This window comes from Mustela putorius, unplaced genomic scaffold (genome assembly GCF_011764305.1).
Source record: "Mustela putorius furo isolate JIRA1106 unplaced genomic scaffold, ASM1176430v1.1 tig00003942_pilon_pilon_pilon, whole genome shotgun sequence".
In the NCBI taxonomy this organism is placed as follows: Eukaryota; Metazoa; Chordata; class Mammalia; order Carnivora; family Mustelidae; genus Mustela; species Mustela putorius.
The window spans coordinates 3,224,181-3,245,914 of NW_025422087.1; the positions used below are offsets into that span (position 1 = coordinate 3,224,181).

Here is a 21,734-nt window from a genome sequence, read left to right on the forward strand (position 1 = left end):
TATGCCAGAAGAGTACATTACATTACACTGCCATCAGTCTCTTCCCTTCAAAATATTTTCTTCTCTGTGCTAAACATTGTTAAATCCTTCAGCTGTTTGAATTTAACCAAGTTCTTCACTATCTGGTTGCTCTGTTTTGTCAATATTCGTCTGAGAAGAATAATCATCCATTCATTTCCTGAACCTAGACATTCCAACATTCCATTCTCATGAATGCTGCCAAGGTTCAGTTTTCCTTTTTTTTTTTTAGGTAACCAGGCCTTAACTGCTGGTTACTGCTAAACTTGTGGTTTGCTAGTAAACCCTTTCCTCTTTTTCACATTGGATGTTGCCAAGTCTCTTCCGCCCGATTTTTTTTTAGCCTCACCCAGAATGCTGAAAGCATGTTACAATTTACCTGAATAGTTGTCATATTTTTACACTATAAATCTGAAATGCAAAGAAGATACCCTACATATAATAAAGACAACAGCAGACACCACTTATCTGACACAAATTCAACTCTAAACATTTGGCAAAAAAAGAAAGACAATAAGCAAAGAATCGTTGATTCCCTTCCGAATTGAACTGAACCACAGAGACCCGTTGTTCCACAGAATGGGATCAGGGACTGAGGAGGGGACAGGGAATAAGACCAAAATCAAAGAGAAACAAAAGCTCTCTTTTGATTTTTGGGCTTTCAGGCCTCTGGTCCTATACATATCAGAGTAAACTGAAGGGCTTTTCAGAACTTCTGACAAATTTTGACTCTACCTAATTTCTTGCCTTACAGGCCGATTTTAGAAACCTACCACACCACCCCTGGCCCCAATTAAGGTGACACTTCTAGGGATCTAAATGGCCACAGGTGCTCTTTGTGTTAGCAGCTAGGACCACAAGCCCCAGTACAGTGTGGTGTAGACTGCGTAGACCTGGCTTCCAGTGGTGTCCAGTGTGTCTGTTTTCCCAGCTGCATGAAGGGGGAATGGCTGTGAGGCAATGAGATGGTGCCAGCGGCATCCCCCTCAGCACAGATGGTACATACAGAATACTATCCATGGTTATCAGCACGGCACCTCCGTGGACTGGACCCTGGCTTTGTGCCTTCAAGTCACTTACAAGGAATAGGAAGCCTCATCCTCAGGTGTGGCCAGGTAACCTAATTTAAAATGGCTGGGGGTGGGGGGTGCCTGGGTGGCTCAGTGGGTTAAAGCCTCTGCCTTCCACTCAGGTTGTGATCCCAGGATCCTGGGATTGAGCCTCGCTTGGGGCTCTCTGCTCAGCAGGGAGCCTTCTTCCCCCTCCTCTCTCTCTCTGCCTGCCTCTCTGCCAACATGTGATCTCTGTCTGTCAAATAAATAAATAAAATATTTTTTAAAAAATGGCCTAGGGGTGCCTGGATGGCTCAGTCGGTTAAGTCTCTGCCTTCTGCTCAGGTCACTATCCCAGGTCCTGGGATGGAGCCCCGCATCAGGCTCCCTGCTCAGTGGGAAGTCTGCTGCTCCCTCTCCCTCTGCTTGCTGCTCCCACTGCCTGTGCTCTCTCTCTCTCTGTATCAAATAAATAAAACCTAAAAAATAAGTATATAATATAAAATGGCATAAACCCAGAGATTTGGGAGTGCTGCCTTAGTCCCTAAAGGCAGTAGGATGTATGTGAAGGCACCTACCTCTAGTCCCTGCATGTCATGTGAGGTGAAGTGTTCGGTGTCTAGGAGCTGAGGGGGTGCAATTCCTAGGCCTGCACAGAACTGGGAGGAAACAAGAAGCCGGAAAGCACACACGCGGGGTGATTCTGCCAACTGCACAGTTGCCTCCACAGATAACAACATTTGGATTGCTCCTGGCGGTTTGCGGAATGATCTAGCATTTGTACAAATCAAGGATCCATAAGCTCTATGTGGTTATTTAAGTCCAGTTTGTAACATCTTAACATGAATGAAAGTCACACCTGGTCCTCAGTCACACTGGCCACATGTCAAATGTTCAAGAGCAATGTATGGCCGGTGACTACCTTGTTAGAGCGGACACGGACATCTTCCGAAATCTCAGAGAGCTGTACGGGATGGTGTGGGAATCTTTCAATCCTGTGAGGTATGTATTTTTATCCCTGTTCTACAGATAGGCAATTTGAGGTTCAGGGAAATTAAGTGACCTTCCAAAGGTGGTAGGAACAGATCCAGAGTAAGAACCCAGGACTTCTAACTCCATGGTCAAGATCAAAATTATTTTCCATTTCTTCCCTGTCAGTCATGTCACTGAAAAAAGGGGGCTGAACAGAGAATGTTCTGAGAGTCCACAGGTCATGCCCGATGGTTGAAGTGAATTCAACTATTCAACCACATATTGAGGGAAACCTGAATATTGTGTCTCCAGCAGCTGGCAGGAAGCTCAAGGGCTAAACCACTCCTTTGGAATACTGTGAATACCCAGTAGCGAGGTGCACTTACTTCTTATACTCACTGTAAACAATATTGTGTAATTGGTAGCTTCGGTCTGGATGAAAAGTAGGTATTCTCCAGCTTGGGTTTCTGTCATTTTCAAAATGACCATGGAAACAACTCCTCTGATGAAAAAACAAAACAAAACAAAACAAAAAAAACAAGAAAGAGAACTGGTTATTTTGGAAAATGTGTGAAACTAAAACATAAAATTTCACCCTGAGTCAGCGGGCAGCACAGGGGGCCCCCACGTTCCATCTCTGACTGTGGCACCGGAGGCTGGCAGCTTCTCACTCTGCCGGAGCCTGGTTAGTTTGACTTGGACTTCATTCAGGCCCTCCCCTCAGAATGAGGGACCTCCATTCCAGCACCTTCACCCCATGCTTCTCAGGCCTCTCAGAGGGACAAAATGCACAGGCTTGGGGGTTCACTCCTGCCAGCAAGAGCAGACCATTCCCCTCAGTGACAAGCACCTCACAGTCATGTTCTGTTACCTGACCACCAGCCTCACTTCCCCACTTGCAGACCCAGATGACTGTACGAGCAAGATACCCAGAGCTAAGGAACATTCTCTTCTGCGTGACTCTCTCTGTAGATGAAAGAATTCAAGCAAAATCTAACACAAGCCATTATCCTATGTGAAGGAGAAAAATCACATATATGTAAGGAGAAAGATGGCTCGGTTTTCGCTCTTTGAACTTCTTAGGGGCTCGATACCAATACATTTGTCTAGGAGCAATCTCTTCCAAGAAACTTCAATGTGTTCAGTGATATCTATTTTCATTAAAGCTTACGATATTCTCTAATAGTTTGTTGAGTGATGTTGGGTGTAAATTTATGCTTTCTGACCTTTAGATGCTTACTACTCAAGAGTGTAGGATTTCTCTAGCAGTGTTAGTCTCAGCCCACCATCCACTGAGAGTCAGACTCTCAGACCCTGCCCAGACCCATTGGACCCATTGAATCAGGATCTGCATTTGAACAAGGTCTCCAGGCAATCCAAATGCACATTTCTGCAGAGATGCCCTGCCCTGCTCTAGAGCTCCAAGCTGCTTGGTTCCAGAATACTATTCGTAGGTTAGCAGGAGACATATTTGATTGGTGCCTGCAATACTCCGGTCCTGTGCTTGCTTTCTCTGAACCACTCATTGTCCTGGTACCATTTGTGAACATTTAATGCATATCATAGGCAACTGGAAGACAGTGATCACAGCCTAGGTATTCAAGCTTTCTAGCCATGAGCCCAGAGCTAGATTTCCACAGTAAGTCTCTATCGTGGACAAATTGCTAAATAGTTTTGGTATTAACTAATCCACAAGATTAGGTAATACCGATCAGTCAAGTTAATACCTATTAGTCAAGACCGGTGATGGGGACTGACAAATGGGACCATTGGTCCTAAATCAAAAAAGGCAAAATCTAATGGAATGACAAGAACCCTGCCTGCATTTGCTTTTTGGTCTCAATCCAGTGGGAAATGTTGTGGTATAAAATTTTAATAGGATTACCAGAACATTTCTTTAAGCCAAAATTTTTAATAGAAGAGTGCTTTGGTTTAACCCCAAGGTACAAATAACCAAAAAACAGAAGTGAGTAATACAGTCTCAAAAGAGGAAAGGAAAATGGATGTGTTCCAAGATTTAGAAGCAAACTTTAGAATTATAGCCACTTTCCTAAAAATTACTTACGAGTTTATTTGACGTTAAGGGAACAAATGCAAATAATCTGGTACAAGTCAGTCACAGAAATGTTCCCCCATACCTCAGTCGGACAGGATACCCACTGTAGGCCATTTGGGTCCCACTTACTGCATGGTTTCTGGAAAGACAGAGACTCCTCTACACCATGGGGCACCAGAACACCCTAACAACTGGAGAGAAAAGTAGCCTTAGAATTACCAAGGGGCATTTGAATGACTTTTGTCTCTTTGTTACTGCCCCCATCTGGTCTCAGCAAGGGGGACCCAGACAGCGGGTGTGTGGGGGGGGGCGTTAAGGAGTGAGAGGGGCACAATCAGAACAGAGTCAAACACAGACTTGGCCATTCCATCACAATTCTTGGCTAAGATATTTTTCTGGATCATGAGACCCATGTTCCATCATACCCAGATCAGTTTCCTATTAAAATACTTTGTGGATATCACTGGCAATTCTGCTCATCATACTGTGAAACAAAATAGATTAAAACCAAATGTTCTTTCCCCTAGTATTTCCCAGAAAGAAGCTTCTGGCTACTTGAAGTAGAATGTAATGAACATTTTCTAACTTTTTATCTTTAAGACAAGATCCAATTAAAAAAAAACAAGAGACCATAAAAATCCCAAATATTCTTTCCCTGTTTGTTTTACATTTTTCCAGCTGCTCACTGCCTTCTTAGGCCCTAACTATATCTATATGCAATTTTTTAGGTACATAGGCTTTATTTTTTAGAGTAATTTTAGATTTACAGAAAAACCAGGTGGAAAGTACAGAGAGATCCCCACATATGTTCCCCCACACACACACACACAGAGTTTTCCCTATTGTTAACATCTTACATAGGTGTGGTATATTTGTTACCACTGGTGAACCAATATTGGTACTAACTCAAGTTTGTAATTTACACTAGAGTTCATTTTCTGTGTTAGAAATCCTATAGGTTGGATAAACACATAAAGCCATGTATTCATGCCCTAACTATATTTTTAGTTCATTATTTCACTGGAGATAACAGTTATGATGGATATAGATAAATATTTGAAAAGAAACTCCAGGCGAACTACATTCTACGGTAAGGAAGTTTTCCTCCCAAAATCCTTGTGGGTGCTCCCAACCCCCACACCCCCCACTCACCTGTTTTGTAAATCAAAGTGTGGCTGGCAATTCAGGGAGCTGTGTTTAAAGACCCAGAGACAGGAAATGTTCCCCGGGGTGTTGACCAGTACTTGCAGCGTGATGGACGCCAACATGTCCACTTCCACAGTGGCTGCTCCATACACGGCCTCTGTGCTCTCAGACTTCAAGGCGCACCCGAGGTCTTCTGGGGTTTCTGATGCCTGTGTGGAAACAAGGTGAATTCACTATTCATGCATGTTTTTACATCCTCTTCTTAGCTGGGACCTTTATCAAATAGATTCACGTTGATGTACTGCCCACTGCGCTGGAGAATGTATTACTAACTGAAAATTCTATTATTTACAATTCTCAAAAGAAGAGATAGGAGCACCAGGGTGGCTCAGTTGGTTAAGCACCCACCTGCCTTTGGCTCAGCTCATGATCTTAGGGTCCTGGGATTGAGCCCCATGTCGGGGTCCCTACTCAGCAGAATCTGCTTCTCTCTCTGCCTCTGCCCCTGCTTGTACTCTCTCTCTGTGTCAAATAAATAAATAAAATATTCAAAAAAATATATAGAGGGAGGGGTGGCTGGATGGCTCAGTTGGGTAAGTGTCTGCCTTCAGCTCAAGGTCATAATCCCAGGGTCCTGGGATCAAGCCCCACATCAGGCTCCCTGCTGGGCTTGAGCCTGCTTCTCCTTCTCCTTCTGCCTGCTGTTCCCCTTGCTTGTGCTTGCTCACTCTGTCAAATCTTAAAAAAAAAAAAGATAATTGAGTTTAGGCTGCATTTCTAATATGTTTTACATGTGGTTATGTGTTGAACTGTGTCCCCTTGAAATTCATGTGTTGAATCCTAACCCCCACTACCTCAGAATGTGACCTTATTTAGATATAAGGCCTTTCCACAGGTAATCAAGTCAAAATGAGGCTGTTGCGTTGGGTTCTCATAAGAAGAGGAAATCTGAAGAAGACACATGCTAGGAAAAGTGCCATGTGAATATGAAGACGAACCTCTAGGAGTCAAGGACGGAGGACTGGAACAGATGCCTCCCTCACAGCCTTCAGAAAGAACCAACCCTGATGACATGTAGATTTTAGACTTTTAGCTTCCAGAACTGTGAGATAATAAATTTGTTGTTTAAGTCACCCAGTCTGTGATACTCTGGTACAGCAGCTCTAACGAACTAATATACAAACAATAGTCATAAAATGCATAAGACTGCTTTTGTGATTACTGGTATGTAGATAAGAATCTACACAGTAATAGTAAATTGGTAATTGTGTTAGAGGAAATTTAAAAAACAAAATATTTTCTGGGCAGATACCCCCACAGGCTCTTCACCACCACCACACTTCTTCCCTACTTTAAGTAATTGAGACACATTGAAAGAGGGTGTAGTAGCAACTTCTGTCTCTGGACCCTTCATCTCCTACCCTCAAACACAATGTAGCATGCCTACACATGCGCGTGCGCACATGTGTGCACGTGTGCATACCCACAAATACGCACACACAAGCTTCTTCAGGTGAAGAGCAGGGTAGGTCTTCTGCTACTGATCATAAGCCATACTTCTGGTTTTACTTATCCATTTATTCAGCAAGTAAATGATAAGTTCATTTACTCTGTATCTGTTAAGTGCTAGACCATGTACTGGGCACTATGGGAGTTGGAAGAAAAGACATTGATTTTGTCCTTAAAGTGTTTCAAGTCTAGTAAGAAGGAATAATTAAAACACCAGGTGAAATATGATGTACCCTCTAAAAAGATACCAGTTATTTTGAAAGGCAAATTTAAGTGTCCTGGAACTTCAGAGGAGGAAGAAGTAACTACTAAGCTGGGAGGGTTGTAGTGGGGAGGCTTCATGAAGTCCAGAAATTGAGCCGGATCTTAAAGGAGAGGCACAGAATAAAGTAAAGACAAATCAAAACCAGGTAAAAAAAAATCTGCCATACTAGAAGAAAATATTTGCAACATATATTATAAATATAATATCCCTAATATACCCCTAATATATGAAGAGCTTGTTACCAATGAGGGACACATGACCAAAACACAGTAGAAAAAAGGGAAAAAGAACTGAATAGGAAGATATCAAGAATAACCTTTGAACATAAGAATAAAATGTTCAAACTCAGTTATCAGTAGAAGACACAAATTAAAACAACACTGAGGTATTACTTCTCATCTATCAATCTGTCAAGAATTTTTCAGTATTACAACACACGGTGTTGGTAAGGTTGTGAAGAAACAGCTATTCTCATACATTTCTGGAGGAATATAAGCCAGTGTGACCCCTCTGGAGGAATGTTTGGCAATAGCTAATGAAATTACATGTGCACCCATCTTTTCAGCCAACAACCCCCACTTGAGGATATATGTATAAACCTATACCTACAAACAAGTAATTGCAAAATACTAGAAACCAACTAAATGCTCATACACAGAAGAGTGGTTGAATAAACAATGGTACCTCCACATAATGGAGTACTGTGCAGCTATAAAGAAGTATGAGGACAATTTCAATGAACTGATTTGGAGTGATCTGGATATACTGTTAAGTGAAAAAAAGTGAAAAAATAGCTACTTTCACATATACTACACCTCATGTAAGAAAGAAGGGGATTAAGAAAATACACATGCATCTGCTTATTTTGGGCATAAGAAATCTAGGACTAAGACAAAAAAATCTGAAGTGGGAGCACTTGAGTAGCTCAGTCAGTTAAGTGACCAACTCTTGATTTTGGTTCAGGTTGGGAACTCAGGGTTATGGAATTAAGCCCTTTGTCATGTTCCACAGTGGGCATGGAGCCTGCTTGGGATTCTCTCTCTTCCTCTACCCCTCCCTCTCTGCCCCGCACACACTCTCTCTAAAAAAGAAAAAAAAAAAAAAAAAGCTAAAGGGATTGACTATAAACAAGAAGTAGGTGGGAAAAGAATGGAAACTTGGTTATAGGTATGAAGAGGGAGTAATACTTCTTTGAGTATATCTTTTTATACACCTTTGGCTTTAGGACCATAAACAAATTTCACATACTCAAAAAAATAAACAATTAAAACAACCAGGATTTGGGGGGGACTCAAAATGGAATAGTAAAAAAAATTTTAATTATATTACAGATTCATAATGTAACCATGGTAAAGGGGGTGGGAAAGAAAAGAACTAACATAAATAATAGAAAAATACTACACTGGATACTGTATGGTTAAAGACAAAAAGAATTATGCACAAAGACTCTATTCTAGTTTGTGAATCTGTTTCTCACTGTAATGTGGGTTAGCAATTCTGAAATTTGTTTATATATATATACCAGGTTTATATATATACCAGGTTTATGTAAGTCATTTATTATAGATAATGAGAACCTTGTTTCTATCACAGAGAGAAAAACAAATAGGGAAAGAGGAAAAAGTACAATAAAACCGTTGATGCTGAATTGACATCATAGCTATCAGCATGAATTTATGGTGATCTAGAGATAGGTAAGTAGGTAGATGTAGAGATGATAGAGAGACAAAGTGTCATGTGTGGTGGTGGGGGAGATTGTATACATACATACATACATATATACATTTCCTAGAGGGCCCAGAGGCATCCCAATAGAAATGAGCACACCCAGCTCTCAGACCATGGTTTCTAAATACTATTCTCCAAAAAACCCAGTGTTGTTTTTGTTTTGTTTTGTTTTGTTTTGTTTTGAGAAGTGGCTAATTTTAGGGCTAAGGCAGGAAAAATGTGCAATGGGCCTGAACTATATTGTTACTATAAGGCAGTGTTTGAGAAAACACGGGCACAGGTTGAAGGGACATAGAAGACAGCCTGAAGTAGCTCCCAATGGCCAAAGCTGTACAAATCTGAGTAACAAAATAAAACTGATAGTCTTGGGTTATAAATCATAGAATAAAATAAATATCTCTGAGTCCATATGATATAAATAAATAAAATGGAGAGAAGAGAGAACCCTTCCTTATGCAATTCCAATTTAAAAATGTAGAGGGAATAAGGGAAAAAGAAAATTATCATTAGGCAAACATCACAGTTATAACTGTTGTAGGCAAGATCCACCAACGGGTGCTAAAACCAGCAGGTGAAAACTGGAGGAGAAATAGGATATTGGCAAATGCCCCCAAATACCTGCTATTTACAAAGAAAACAGTAACTTTACAGTGGAGAAACTCAGCATATATTACATTCATCTTCAAACAAAAATTATAAATGGTGAAAACATTCAGGTTTTAAACAACAATTAAGTGGATTGTGGGAACAGTAAAATCATCTTATTTTGGTTCCAGGTTTTATCGGTAATACAGCTAAGGATGTAATTGCTTATTTAATAGAGTTATATTGTCAAGTTTCGTCTACTAGAATGCTTGGTTATTCAAAACACTCCTGAACTGTAAGAGTCTCAGAAAGATGTCTTATCTGAGCAACGTGAACTGTGGAAGAAATCAAAACCAATTTTTAAAAGACCACTGCCCCCCTAACAATACACTTCCCCACTAAAGTGGGAAAATGCCCAAAAGGAGCAGCTTCAACTTCAGGAAGGTGAAAGCACATTATGTAGACTGCTCATCTTTGCATCATCTAGGATTTGTAGGATTATCTGTTTAATGTTGTTTGAGAGACTAGGTCTTAAAACAATCCTAAATATTGCATAAGAACATAACTTCTACAACATGAAAAAGAAATGCAGGACTTAATCCTAAGAGCCAAGACCAATTATTAGCTTCTTTTACAGATTGTGTTTTCTAAGAAAACACTTCAACATGTGCAGCTATTTTCTTAAGTTGAAAAGACACCAAAAGTTTAAAACAGCATAGCCAATAATATCAACATTTTTCTGAGCATACTGAAATACTATATGCAAAAATATTAATTATTAATAAGCAATATGCTATGATGCCAATACCTGTTTTTAAAAAAGTAAAACCAGCCATGCTTCTGGCATAAAAAAATCACGAGTTAAATCAGGAGTTTTCCATGCATGTAGAATGTTATGGAAACCTATTTAACACTATATTTTAAATTTGAGAATATTTTTACTATCTCTGATCTTAGGGGGTAGGGAGTGAAGTCCAGGGCATCATGTAGTGTATGTTATGTGTTTATGTATTCTATTTATGTAGAAGAAAACAGAATGACTTTATATTGGTATGAATCCTTAGCTTGAAATGTTCATGGAATTGGCTGCACTTCATGTTCACTTTTTGTTACGTGTTTCTAATATTTTCAGTTCTCTATTATCTAAGCTTCCTTCCTTTGAGTAAATATCTAAGCTGTTAGAGGAATTTCATGAAGGAGAAGGGTGATGGAAAACAAATTTGTAACCTGAAGGAGCCAGAGTCAGATGACGGAGCAATTTGCATGTCAGTTTAATGGGAAGCCACTGACGGTTCTAAGGCCGGCTGTAAAGGATGTGGCCATGCTTCAGAATCGTCTGGGAGCCCTATCAGAATGAACTGGAGAAGGAAGAAGCCACTTACGATATTATTGTGATTACAGAGGAGTTAACGAGGGAAGTGGCTATGAGACCAGAGAATATGAGGTGATTATATGAGAATTATCAAAGAAAGGGAATTGACAAGACTTGGTAACTGACTGAATGTGAAGGTGCAGGGGAGGAAGTAGTCTAAAATAATGCTGACCTCTCCAGCCCAGAAACTAGACAGGCCCATAAACAGAAATCATTTAATATAAGAATAGGTGTAGGTTCGGGGAAATAGAAATGAAATATAGGTAGGTTTTAATGAGCAAATGAAAAATCTGTTATATCTAGATCCAGGAGGCACTCGGAAATTAGGGACTTGGGTTTAAGGTAGAAGCCTAAATTCTCTTTACGGAGAAAGGGTAATTCCTTTTACTTATTCATGCTGAGTATCTGTGTCTTTCCTGAATCCAGACCAGGAAAGAACATGACTCTAGATAGAATGGAGTGCATATAAGTACATAATATATTTAAACACACAAAAGGAAAAACCCATATAGCTGTGCTAAACCTCAATAGCTTACGAAGTATGGCCTCTGGAGAAAATAACTAATGTTAGAATTTTAATATTACTTTACCATGGGATACGATGATGATATCCCCAGTGATGAATCATTGTTCTTATGATTGATTAAAACACACTTGATCACAGGCAGATCTTGATTTGTAATAGTCTCAAATATCATTGCTGAAAAAACAACTGTAAAACAAAATAAAGACAACAATGTTGATACATGCACACCTTTAAAAGAAAATACACATTCATTTCACAACAGAAGAACAAAACAAAATGTAATCAGGCAAAGGAGGCCAACAGGAAAGTATGTAGGACATATGATTTCATAAAAGGCAAGTCTTATTATAAATCAGGAACAGAGGTACTTAGAGCAGTCCTTTCCAGTGTGCTACTGAGCATTTTGAAATATTGAGGAATGAGGAATGATTATTGGCACACAAACAATTTTTCCTTCTTCATGGATGTTTGTGAAATCTTTTCTTTGTGCACTTAAATTTTTAGAATTATGTACCTTATGGAGAGTCTGTTTTCATCCATTGTGCTAGACACTCAGTTGGCTTTTTCAATCCAGAAACTCACCTCTCAGCAAAAGTTTTCTTTTTTTTTTTTTTAAAGATTTTATTTATTTATTTGACAGAGAGAAATCACAAGTAGATGGAGAGGCAGGCAGAGAGAGAGAGGAAGGGAAGCAGGACCCCTGCTGAGCAGAGAGCCTGATGCGGACTCGATCCCAGGACCCTGAGATCATGACCTGAGCCGAAGGCAGCGGCTTAACCCACTGAGCCACCCAGGCGCCCTCAGCAAAAGTTTTCTTGAATTATTTCTTTGATTCTTTCTCTCTCCTTCACTTTCTGTTCTCCTATCATTTGGATGTTTTTCCAAAATGACTGATGATCTTTGACAGTATGCTCATATATAAGAATGAAGTCCAAAGTGGTCATTGTAAGCTCTGTGGGCATGGTTTGACCTGCTGCCCCATTCTCTCTGTGCGGTTATCTTTAGTTTTTTTCCATGGGCTAATCAGATCTCCCAAAGAAGAGTTCTCACTCATGTTGGCTACCTAGGTTGTGGGAGTTGCTGCTGGCAATTTATACTTTTTTGGGCAGGGGGGGTCCTATAATGGAAATCAGGTTGCTTTTCAGCTTTTTCATCCTGCATCTCTTGATTCCACTTTCTTCATGTGTTTTAAATCTCTCTAAATTTTATTTTCTGCCTCTCCAGTGTCCTTGTAAGTTTATGTCTTTAATAAATTTTTGTCATTTGAGTGGATTCTTGGTGGAAGGTAAATGAATGTGTTCAACCATCTTTGTACCATGTCATCTGATTAAAATCTCAGTATTGTAGCTATGAGAACTGCATATTAAGATACATTCACTGGTTTGTTTTCATCTATCTTTATTATTTTATTCTTTATTAAAGAAGTCATATTATACCAATACAAGTAGAACTGTAAAAGGAAATTCACCCTAAATCATGACATCCTGACAAATAAACCATTTTCATTTCCCTAGAACCTTTCCCATCCATAGACATCGTTTTTAACTAATTGCATTAATAGAGTAGAAATCATTTTGTATTCTGATTTTGAAAATAATATATCATAAGCATTTCTTATGATACTAGATGCAATTGATTTGCTTTTCTTTGGTGGCACTAACAAAAATGACCTAATCATTCTCTTGCTGTTATACATTCTGCGGTTTTGTTTTTTTTGCCCTCTGCCATTTAAAATACTTCACCAAGGGACACCTAGGTAGCTAAGTCGGTTAAGCATCGAACTGCTGATTTCAGCTCAGATCCTGATCTCAGGATTGTGAGATTGAGCCCTGCATCAAGCTCTGAGCTTAGTAGTAGTCTGCTTCAGATTCTCTCCCTCCCTCTCTCCACCTACTCCTTCCCCTGCTCATATGCACATGCACTCTCTCTCTCTTAAATAAATCTTTGGGAAAAATGAAATAAAATACTTCACTAAGATTTTTACTGTTTCTTTTTTATTCTAAGCATTTCACTTTTAAAATATTATTTCTTTAGTATACATTTCTGGAAGTGGAACTAGTGGATTAAAAGATATAAAAATACATAAAGGATATACTTAAATAGTTCTTGATATGCATTGCCATTTGGTTTTCCAAAGGTGCTATACCAATTTATATAGACACAAGTAAGGTGAGAATGTAATTGTTTGACTACAATCTTATCAGCATTTAGTCATTATGTGTTTTTTAGTTCTCCTAATATAGCCCCTAGTCTTTTGTTTTCCTTTCTTTTTTATTTTAAGCAATCTCTACACTCAACATGGGGCTCAAACTCATGACCCTGAGATCAAAGAGCTGTATGTTCCTGGGAGTCTTCTTGAGAGTCTCTCTTTCTCTCTCTCTGCCTTCCCCTGACTCGCATGCTCGTGCTCTCTCTCTCTCTCTCAAATAAATAAATACACTTTTAAAGGTTTTATTTATTTATTTGAACAGAAAGAGAGACAGTGAGAGAGGGAACACAAACAGGGGGAGTAGGAGAGGGAGAAGCAGGCTTCCTGCAGAGCAGGGAGCCTGATATGGGGCTTGATCCCAGGACCCTGGGAAGGCAACCTGAGCCAAAGGCAGACACTTAACGAGTGAGCCACCCAGATGCCTCTAAATAAATAAAACTTTAAAAAGGTGGGGGGGTTGCATGGTCTTTCATCTGAGCCAGTCAGGTGCCCCAGCCCCTAGTCTTTTAAAAGAAAAAAAAAAAAATCAAATAAGCACAATTGCAAGGATGGGGGATGGGGGGGGCGCAGATCAGAGAGTTTAGGAAACTTCCCTGTCTTATTTCCTAGTGTTCTTTTTTCTCCCTACTCGTTTTTTTCAAATAGTTTTATTCAGCATAATTAATATACAGTAAGCTAAACATAAAGTATATAACTTGATACGTTTTGACATAAATACAAATCAGTCTATAAAACCATCATCATAATCAAGATAGTAATCTTATTCAGCCCGAAAAGTTTCCACATGCCCCTTGATAATCCCTCCATCTTACTCACCCCACAAGCGCATGCCATGCAACTTATGATTTCCTTTCTGTCACCATAGATGAGCTTGAATTTTCCAGAAATTTCATATAAATGGAATCACATAGTATGAAATTTCTTTTTTTGTCGGGCTTCTTTTGTTCTGTTTTATTTTTAGATTCATCCCTACTGTAGTATGTATCAATAGTTCACTCCTTTTAACTCACAAATAGTAGTCTTTTATACAGATATAACACAATATTTTAATTCATTTACCTGTGGATAGAATTTGGATTGTTTCCACTCTTGGCCTCTTACAAATAAAGCTGCTATGAATATTTGTATAGAAGTCTTAGTTTGGACATATGCTTTTATGTTTCTTGACTAAATACCAAGGATTGGAATACTCATGTCATGGGGAGGTGTCGATGTCTCTTTCTAAAGTGCCAAGCTGCTCTCCAAAGAGGTTGTTATCATTTTATATTCTTATTGTCATTGTATGGCATTGTCATGTATGTCATTCCAGTTGTGGAAATCACATCCTCAACCAACACCTGGTATGATGAGAATTTTTAATTTTAGCCATTATGCTAAGTATATAATAAATCATTGTGCTTTTAAGATCTATTTTCCTAATGATGTTGAGCATCCTTTTGGATGTTTCTATGACTTGCTATATATTCTTTGGCAGTGTGTCTGTTTACATAATTGCCCTCATCAAATCTTTTAAAATTGGGGTGCTTATTTTCTTATTATCGAGTTTTGACAGTATTTTCTCCCAGTTTTATTATGTTATTGTCAGCATGTACCATTGTATAAGATTAAGGTATACAACACAATGATTTGAAATATGTATACATTACAACATGAATACCATAGTAAGTTTAGTTAACATCCATCATCTCACATAGGAATAATTTTTTTCTTGTGCTGAGAAATTTTAAGATCTACTCTCCTAGCAACTTTTTGTTTTTAATAAAAAATCCTTTTTTTTTAAAAGATTTTATTTATTAATTTGAGAGAGAGAGAGAGACAGAGTGAGAAAGCGTGAGAGGGGAGGTCAGAGGGAGAAGCAGACTCCCCATGGAGCTGGGAGCCCAATGCAGGACTCGATCCCAGGACTCCTAGCACCCCTCCTAGCAACTTTTAAATACATAACAGAGTATTGGTAACTACAGTCACCATGCTTTACATTACATCCCTAGAATTTATTTATGTTATAATTGGAGGTTTGTACCTTTTAATGACCTTCAATCATTTCTCCTACTCCCTACCCATGCCTAAGGCAACTACCAATCCCTTCTCTCTGTGAGTTTGTTTTAGATTCTACATAAAGGTGAGATCATGCAGTATTTGTCTTACTCTCTCTGACTAACTTCACTGAGCATAGTGCCCTCAAGGTCCATTCATGTTATAAGAAATAGCAGGATTTCTTCCTTTCTTTTTTTATGGTGGAATAGTATTCATAGATAGATAGATTAGATGATTGATAGATAGAGAGATAGATGTATACTTATCTCAATATCTAAAAAAGAAAAGAAAAAGAAATCTGGTTGGAAAATGTGCAACAGACACTTCTCCAAGGAGGGCAGTATCACTAATCATTAGAGAAATGAAAATTGAAGCCACAATGAAATATTATCTAACACCTGTTAGAATGGTTGTCATTAAAAGGACAGAAGATGACAAGTGTTGGTGAGGATGTGGACAAAAGAGAAGCCTTGTGCACTACTGGAGGGAATGTAAAATGGTACAGTTACCATGGAAAACAGCACATATAGTAGATCTATCTATCCACGTACCTCACATTTTCTTTACCCTCTATCCATCAATGGACTCTGAAGTTGTTTCCAAATCTTGGCTACTATGAAAAGCACTACAATGAACACAGGGGTGCAGATATTTCTTTCAGATAGTGATTTTGCTTCCTTCAGATACGTACCCTGAAGTAGAATTATTGGATCACATAGTAGTTCTATTTTTATTATTTTGGGTAACTTACGTACTGTTTTCCATAGTAGCTATACCACTTTACATTCCTTCCAATAGTGCACAAAGCTTCTCTTTTGTCCACATCCTCACCAACACTTGCCATCTTCTGTCTTTTTAATGACAGCCATTCTAACAGGTGTTAGAAAATATTTCATTGTGGTTTCAATTTTCATTTCCTTAATGATTAGTGATGTTGCCCTCTCTGGAAAAGTGTCTATTCATTTCTTCTGTGCATTTTCTAACCAAATTTCTTTTTCTTCTCCTCTTTTTCTTTTCTTCTTCTTCTTTTTTTTTTTTTTTTTTTTTTTTTTTTTGGTTGCTATTGAGTTGCATGAGTTCTTTTCATATTTTGGATATTACTCTCTTATCAGAAACATAATTTATAAATGTTTTCTTCCATTCCATAGGTTACCTTCTCATATTGTTGATGGTTTCTTTTGCTAAGCAGAAGTTTTAGTTTGATGTAGTCCCATTCATTTATTCTTGCTCTTGTTGCCTTTGCTTTTAGTGTGAAATCTGAAAAATCTAAATTTGCTAAGACTGATGTCAAGATTACCACCCTATGTTTTCTTCTATGAGATTTATGATTTTAGGTTATATGTTCAAGTCTTTAATCCATTTTGAGATTTTTTGTATATGGTATAAAGTAGTAGTCCAGTTTCATTATTTAGCATGTGGCTGTCTAGTTTTCCCAACATCTTTTACTGAAAAGATTATCCTTCCTGGTTGTATACATTTGGCTCCTTTGTCATAAATTAACCATATGTGTATGAGTTTATTTCTGGGTTCTCTGTTCTGTTCCATTGATCTATGTGTCTACTTTTATGCCAATACTGTACTATTTTGAATACTATTGCTCAGTAATAGTGTTTGAAATCAGAAAGTGTGACGACTTTCACCTTGTTCTTTCTCAAGAGTGTTTTAGTTATTTAGGGTCTTTTGTAGTTCTACATAAATTTTAGGATTTTCTATTTCTGTGAAAAATGCCATTGGAATTTTCATAGAGATTGCACTGAATCTGTAGATGGCTTCAAATAGTATGGACTTTTTAACAATATTAATTTTTCTAATCCATGAGCATGGAAAGTCTTTGCATTTATTTGTTTTAGTTAATTTCTTTGATTAATATCTATACTTTTCAGGGTACAGATCTTTTACTTCTTTGGTTATATTTATTTCTAGATATTTTATTCTTTATGATGCAATTGTAAATGGAATTTCTTTCTTAACTTTTTTCCTGATAGTTTGTTGTGAGTGTATAGAACCAAGAACTGAATTTTATATATTGATTTTATATCCTATATCTATTAAGAAATAGAGTTTCTTAATTAGTTCTAACACTTTTTCGTTGGAGTCTTCAGGGTTTTATGTATATAATAACATGCCACTTGCTACAGAATTAGTTTTACGTTTTCCTTTCTGATTTGGATGCCTTTTATCTCCTTGTCTTGCCTAATGGCTCTGCCAAGAACTTTCAGTACTATGTTGAACAAAAGTGGGAAGAGTAGGCATCCAAGTCTTCATCCCAATGATAGGAGAAAGGATTTTAGCTTTTAATCACTGAGCATATTAGCTATAGGCCTGTCACATATGACCTTTATTACATTGAGGTATATTCTGTCTAAACCCACTTTGTGAAAGTTTTTTTATCATGAATGGATGTTAAATTTTTTAAAAAAAGCTTCTTCTGCATCTATTGAGATGATCATATAGTTTTCCCCTTCATTTTGTTAATGTGGTATATCACATTGTTTGATACTCAGATGTTGAACCATCCAAGCATCACTGGAATAAATCCCACTAGATATGGCATATGATCTTTTTGATGTATTGTTGAATTTGGATTGCCAATATTTTGTTAAGAATTTTTGTATCTATTTTCATCAGGGATACCGATCTGTAATTTTCATATATGTGTCTTTGCCTGGTTTGGGTATTAGGGTTATGCTGGCCTCATAAAATGAGTTTGTAAGTGTTTTCTTGTGTTCTTTTTTGGGGGGAAGGGAAGAATTTGAGAAAGATTGATACTCAATTTTCCTTAAATATTTGGTAGAATTCACCACTGAAGCTATCTGGTCCTGGATTTTCTTTGTTGGTAGGTTTTTCAGTCCTGATTCAATCTCCTTCCTAGTAATTCTATTCAAATTTTCTGTTTCTTCATGATTCAGTCTTTGGTAGGTTGTATTTTTTTTTTTATAAGTTTATCCATTTTGCTAGACTGTCCAATTTGTTGGCATATAAGTCTTCATAGTAAGTAGTCTTATGATCTTTTGTATTTCTGTGAAGTCACTATGACCATTAATTTAAATTCTTAATAGGTAAAAAATTTATTATCTTGTGAATCACCAAGGTTTGTTTCTGCAGTTTTATCTCATTCTTTTGTTTGGAACATATTCCTCTTAACTTTTCTTTACTCTCTGTGTTGGTTTCTATGTACTGGAGAAAACAGCTGCCTCTTCCAATATTCACAGAATGATCTCATGTAGGAGATAAACCTTGTCATTCAGTCCAGGCTAAGACCTTGGTTGCCTCTCAAACCTTTGTAATTGTCCAAGCCACCTTTTTTGTTCTTACTGGATTTTTTTTTTTTTAAGATTTTATTTATTTATTTGACAGACAGAGATAGAGATAGACAGAGAGTAGGCAGAGAAGCTGGCAGAGAGAGAGGGGGAAGCAGGCTCCCCGCTGAGCAGAGAGCCTGATGCAATGCAGTGTTTGATCCCAGGACCCTGGGATCATGATCTGAACTGAAGGCAGAGGCTTTAACCCACTGAGCCACCCAGGGGCCCCTTTCCTGGCTCTTAATAGTAAAGGTATGCCATGACCTGTGAGTGCCTCAAAGGGGAGGATCTCAATCAGCACCTAGATGAAGAGTGATTGGAAGCCAGACTCTCAGGCAGCAGTTTTTCAAGTATGCAAATCGACCTCTTTCAGGAAAAGACAGGAGCTGGAAGTTTCTGTCTGCTCCCTTTGCACAGAGCCCTGGGGGATAGCCACTTAGGAACTGTTTCTTTGTTTGCTACAGTCTTGGGGGATCCTTCAATACAAGCTCTGCTGAACCAGCGCCAGGCAGTTAAGGGGTGAGTCCTCTGGGCCGCACCCACAAAATCCAGGGCTCCAAACATGTGCACATGTTCCTTTCAGGAAGATACTAACAGAGGAAAAAGTGGAGATGGTGCTTGCCTCCCCAGTTTTGGGCAGGATCACAGTCAGTTCCTAAATGTATGTTAAACTGGAAGCCTAGCCCTCAGGCTGCAAACACATCTCTTTAAGAGATATGCATTTGGGTTGTTGCTTCTGCACTGAGCCCTAGGGGTATGACCACAGAGAGTCCTCCCAGGCCCAAAGAACTGTTTCTTTGTTTGCTCCAATCTGGCTGGTCTCATAGATGCAAGCCCCCCATAGGTTTTCAGAGCCATGTGTTTTGGGAGTCTGTCCCTCATAAGTCTTAATGATAGGAATGCTAGATGTTGGGTCCAAACCCTTCATTCATTAGGGAGAAGCTGAGAGTTATGAGTTCCTTCTGGTTTATATATTGCTGTGTTGGGTATTGGGTTCTCGTGAGATTGACATGTGTCTCTGCCTTTTCCACCCATTTTAGTGTGGGTTCTTTCCTCATTTTGTGTGATGTGTGAGAGTCACTCAGCTAGTTTCTGGATTCCTTTCAGAGAAATTGTTCCATGTGTAGCTGTAGATTTGGTGAATCCATGGGAGAAAGTGAGTTCAGAAATCTTTTATATGGCCATCTTCAAGTTTTGAAACTTCTTTTTAAAAAATATATTCTGGATACAAGTCCTTATAGAATATGTAATTGACAAATATTTTCTGCCGATCTGTGGCTTGTCTTTTGTAGACTTGAAATTCTTCATCTTAAAGATGTTCAATTTATCATTTCTTCTGTTATGGACCATGCTTTTGGTTTTGTATCCAAAAAATCTTTGCTCTATGTAAGGTTGTAAAGGTTTTCTCCTAGTTTCATAGTTTCAGGTTTTAAATGTACATTTTAGTCTCATATTTAGGTCTATGATCCATTTTGTGTAGACTTTTTAAATGGTATGACTATGGATCAAAACTTTTCATATAATTATATTTACATGGGAATATTCAATTGTTATAGTACCATTCATTGAAAGATTTTGATTTCTCCACTGAATTACCTGTATACCTTCATCAAAAATGATTTTGATGACTGCATATTCTAATTTCTGAAGTCCTTATACTTTTCCATTGATCTATTTGTCTATCTGGATCTGATTCCACATTGTATAGATTATTGCTTTATAATAAGCCTTGAAATCAAGATGATAAGTTTTCCAATTTTGTTCTTTTCCAAGTTGTTTTGGGTATTGTAGGTCTCTTTCATTTTCTTTCTTTTTTTTTTTTTTTTGAAGGTTTTATTTATTTATTTGACAGACAGAGATCACAAGTAGGCAGAGAGGCAGACAGAGAGAGAGAGAGAAGAGGAAGCAGGCTCCCTGCAGAGCAGACAGCCCGATGTGGGGCTTGATCCCAGAACCCTGGGATCATGACCTGAGCTGAAGGCAGAGGCTTTAACCCACTAAGCCACCCAGGCTCTCCTAGGTCTCTTTCATTTTCATATTAAGTTTAGAATCAGCCTGTCAAAATCTGCAAAAACATCTGCGGGGATTTTGATAGAAATTATATTGAATCACTGGGACAACTGAGTAAAACTGACATTTTAACAATACCGAGTCTTACATATATATGGTACATCTCTATTTAGATCTCCTTTAATTTCTCTTAGAAATTTTTTATAGTTTATAGTTTTCAATGTACTGATCTTACCTTTATCCATATTTCATCTTTCTGGACATTTTTTCTTCAAATTCTGATTCTTAGTTATAGAAACAAAATTGAAATTCTACACTAATCTTCTGTCCTACAAACTTATAGAACTTACTTATTAGTTGTAGTTACTTCTTTGTAAGTTCCATAGGATTTTATACATAGATGATCACTTTGTTTGCAAATAAAGATAATTTTACTTCTTCTTTTCCAATCTGGTTGTTTTTATTTTTCTTGCCTTAGTATACTGGTTAGAATCTCCAATACAATGTTGAAGAGAAGTAGTGAGAATAGTCACCCTTGCCTTATTTCTGATCTTAGTAGAAAACATTCAGCCACTTAATATTAAAAGTATGATGTCTGCTAAAGGTTTTTTACAGATGCTATTACTTAATTGGAGGAGGACCACTTCTATTCCTAAGTTGTTGGGAAATTTTATTAGGAATGTATGTTATATTTGGTCAAATGTATTTTTTGTATCTATTGAGATAATTATGTAGTTTGTTTTTGTTTTTCTAGTGGCTTTTCTTTTTTATTCTGTGAATACGGTGAACTACATTGATTCATTTGCAAATGTTAACCAACCTTGCCTTCCTGCAATAAACCAGCTGAAAATGATGTGTTATCTTTTTTATATATGATAGAATTCAACTTGTTAAAGGATTGCTAGGAATTTTTGCATTTATATTCGTGGTAATTATTGGTCTGTAGGTTT

The 21,734-nt window shown here is 37.9% G+C and overlaps 1 protein-coding gene across 2 annotated transcripts in view; it reads right to left on the bottom strand.

Moving 5' to 3' along the window:
- FLT3 (fms related receptor tyrosine kinase 3) overlaps window positions 1–21,734 on the bottom strand; it is a 75,710-nt gene that overhangs the window by 41,814 nt on the left and 12,162 nt on the right. For both annotated transcript variants that reach the window (XM_045069605.1, XM_045069604.1), the window contains exons 2-4: window positions 11,294–11,415; window positions 5,251–5,453; window positions 2,429–2,544 (exon numbers count right to left, since the gene is read on the bottom strand). In XM_045069605.1, the coding sequence (XP_044925540.1) occupies window positions 2,429–2,544; window positions 5,251–5,453; window positions 11,294–11,415 (441 nt within the window). The remainder of the gene's footprint in view (window positions 1–2,428; window positions 2,545–5,250; window positions 5,454–11,293; window positions 11,416–21,734) is intronic.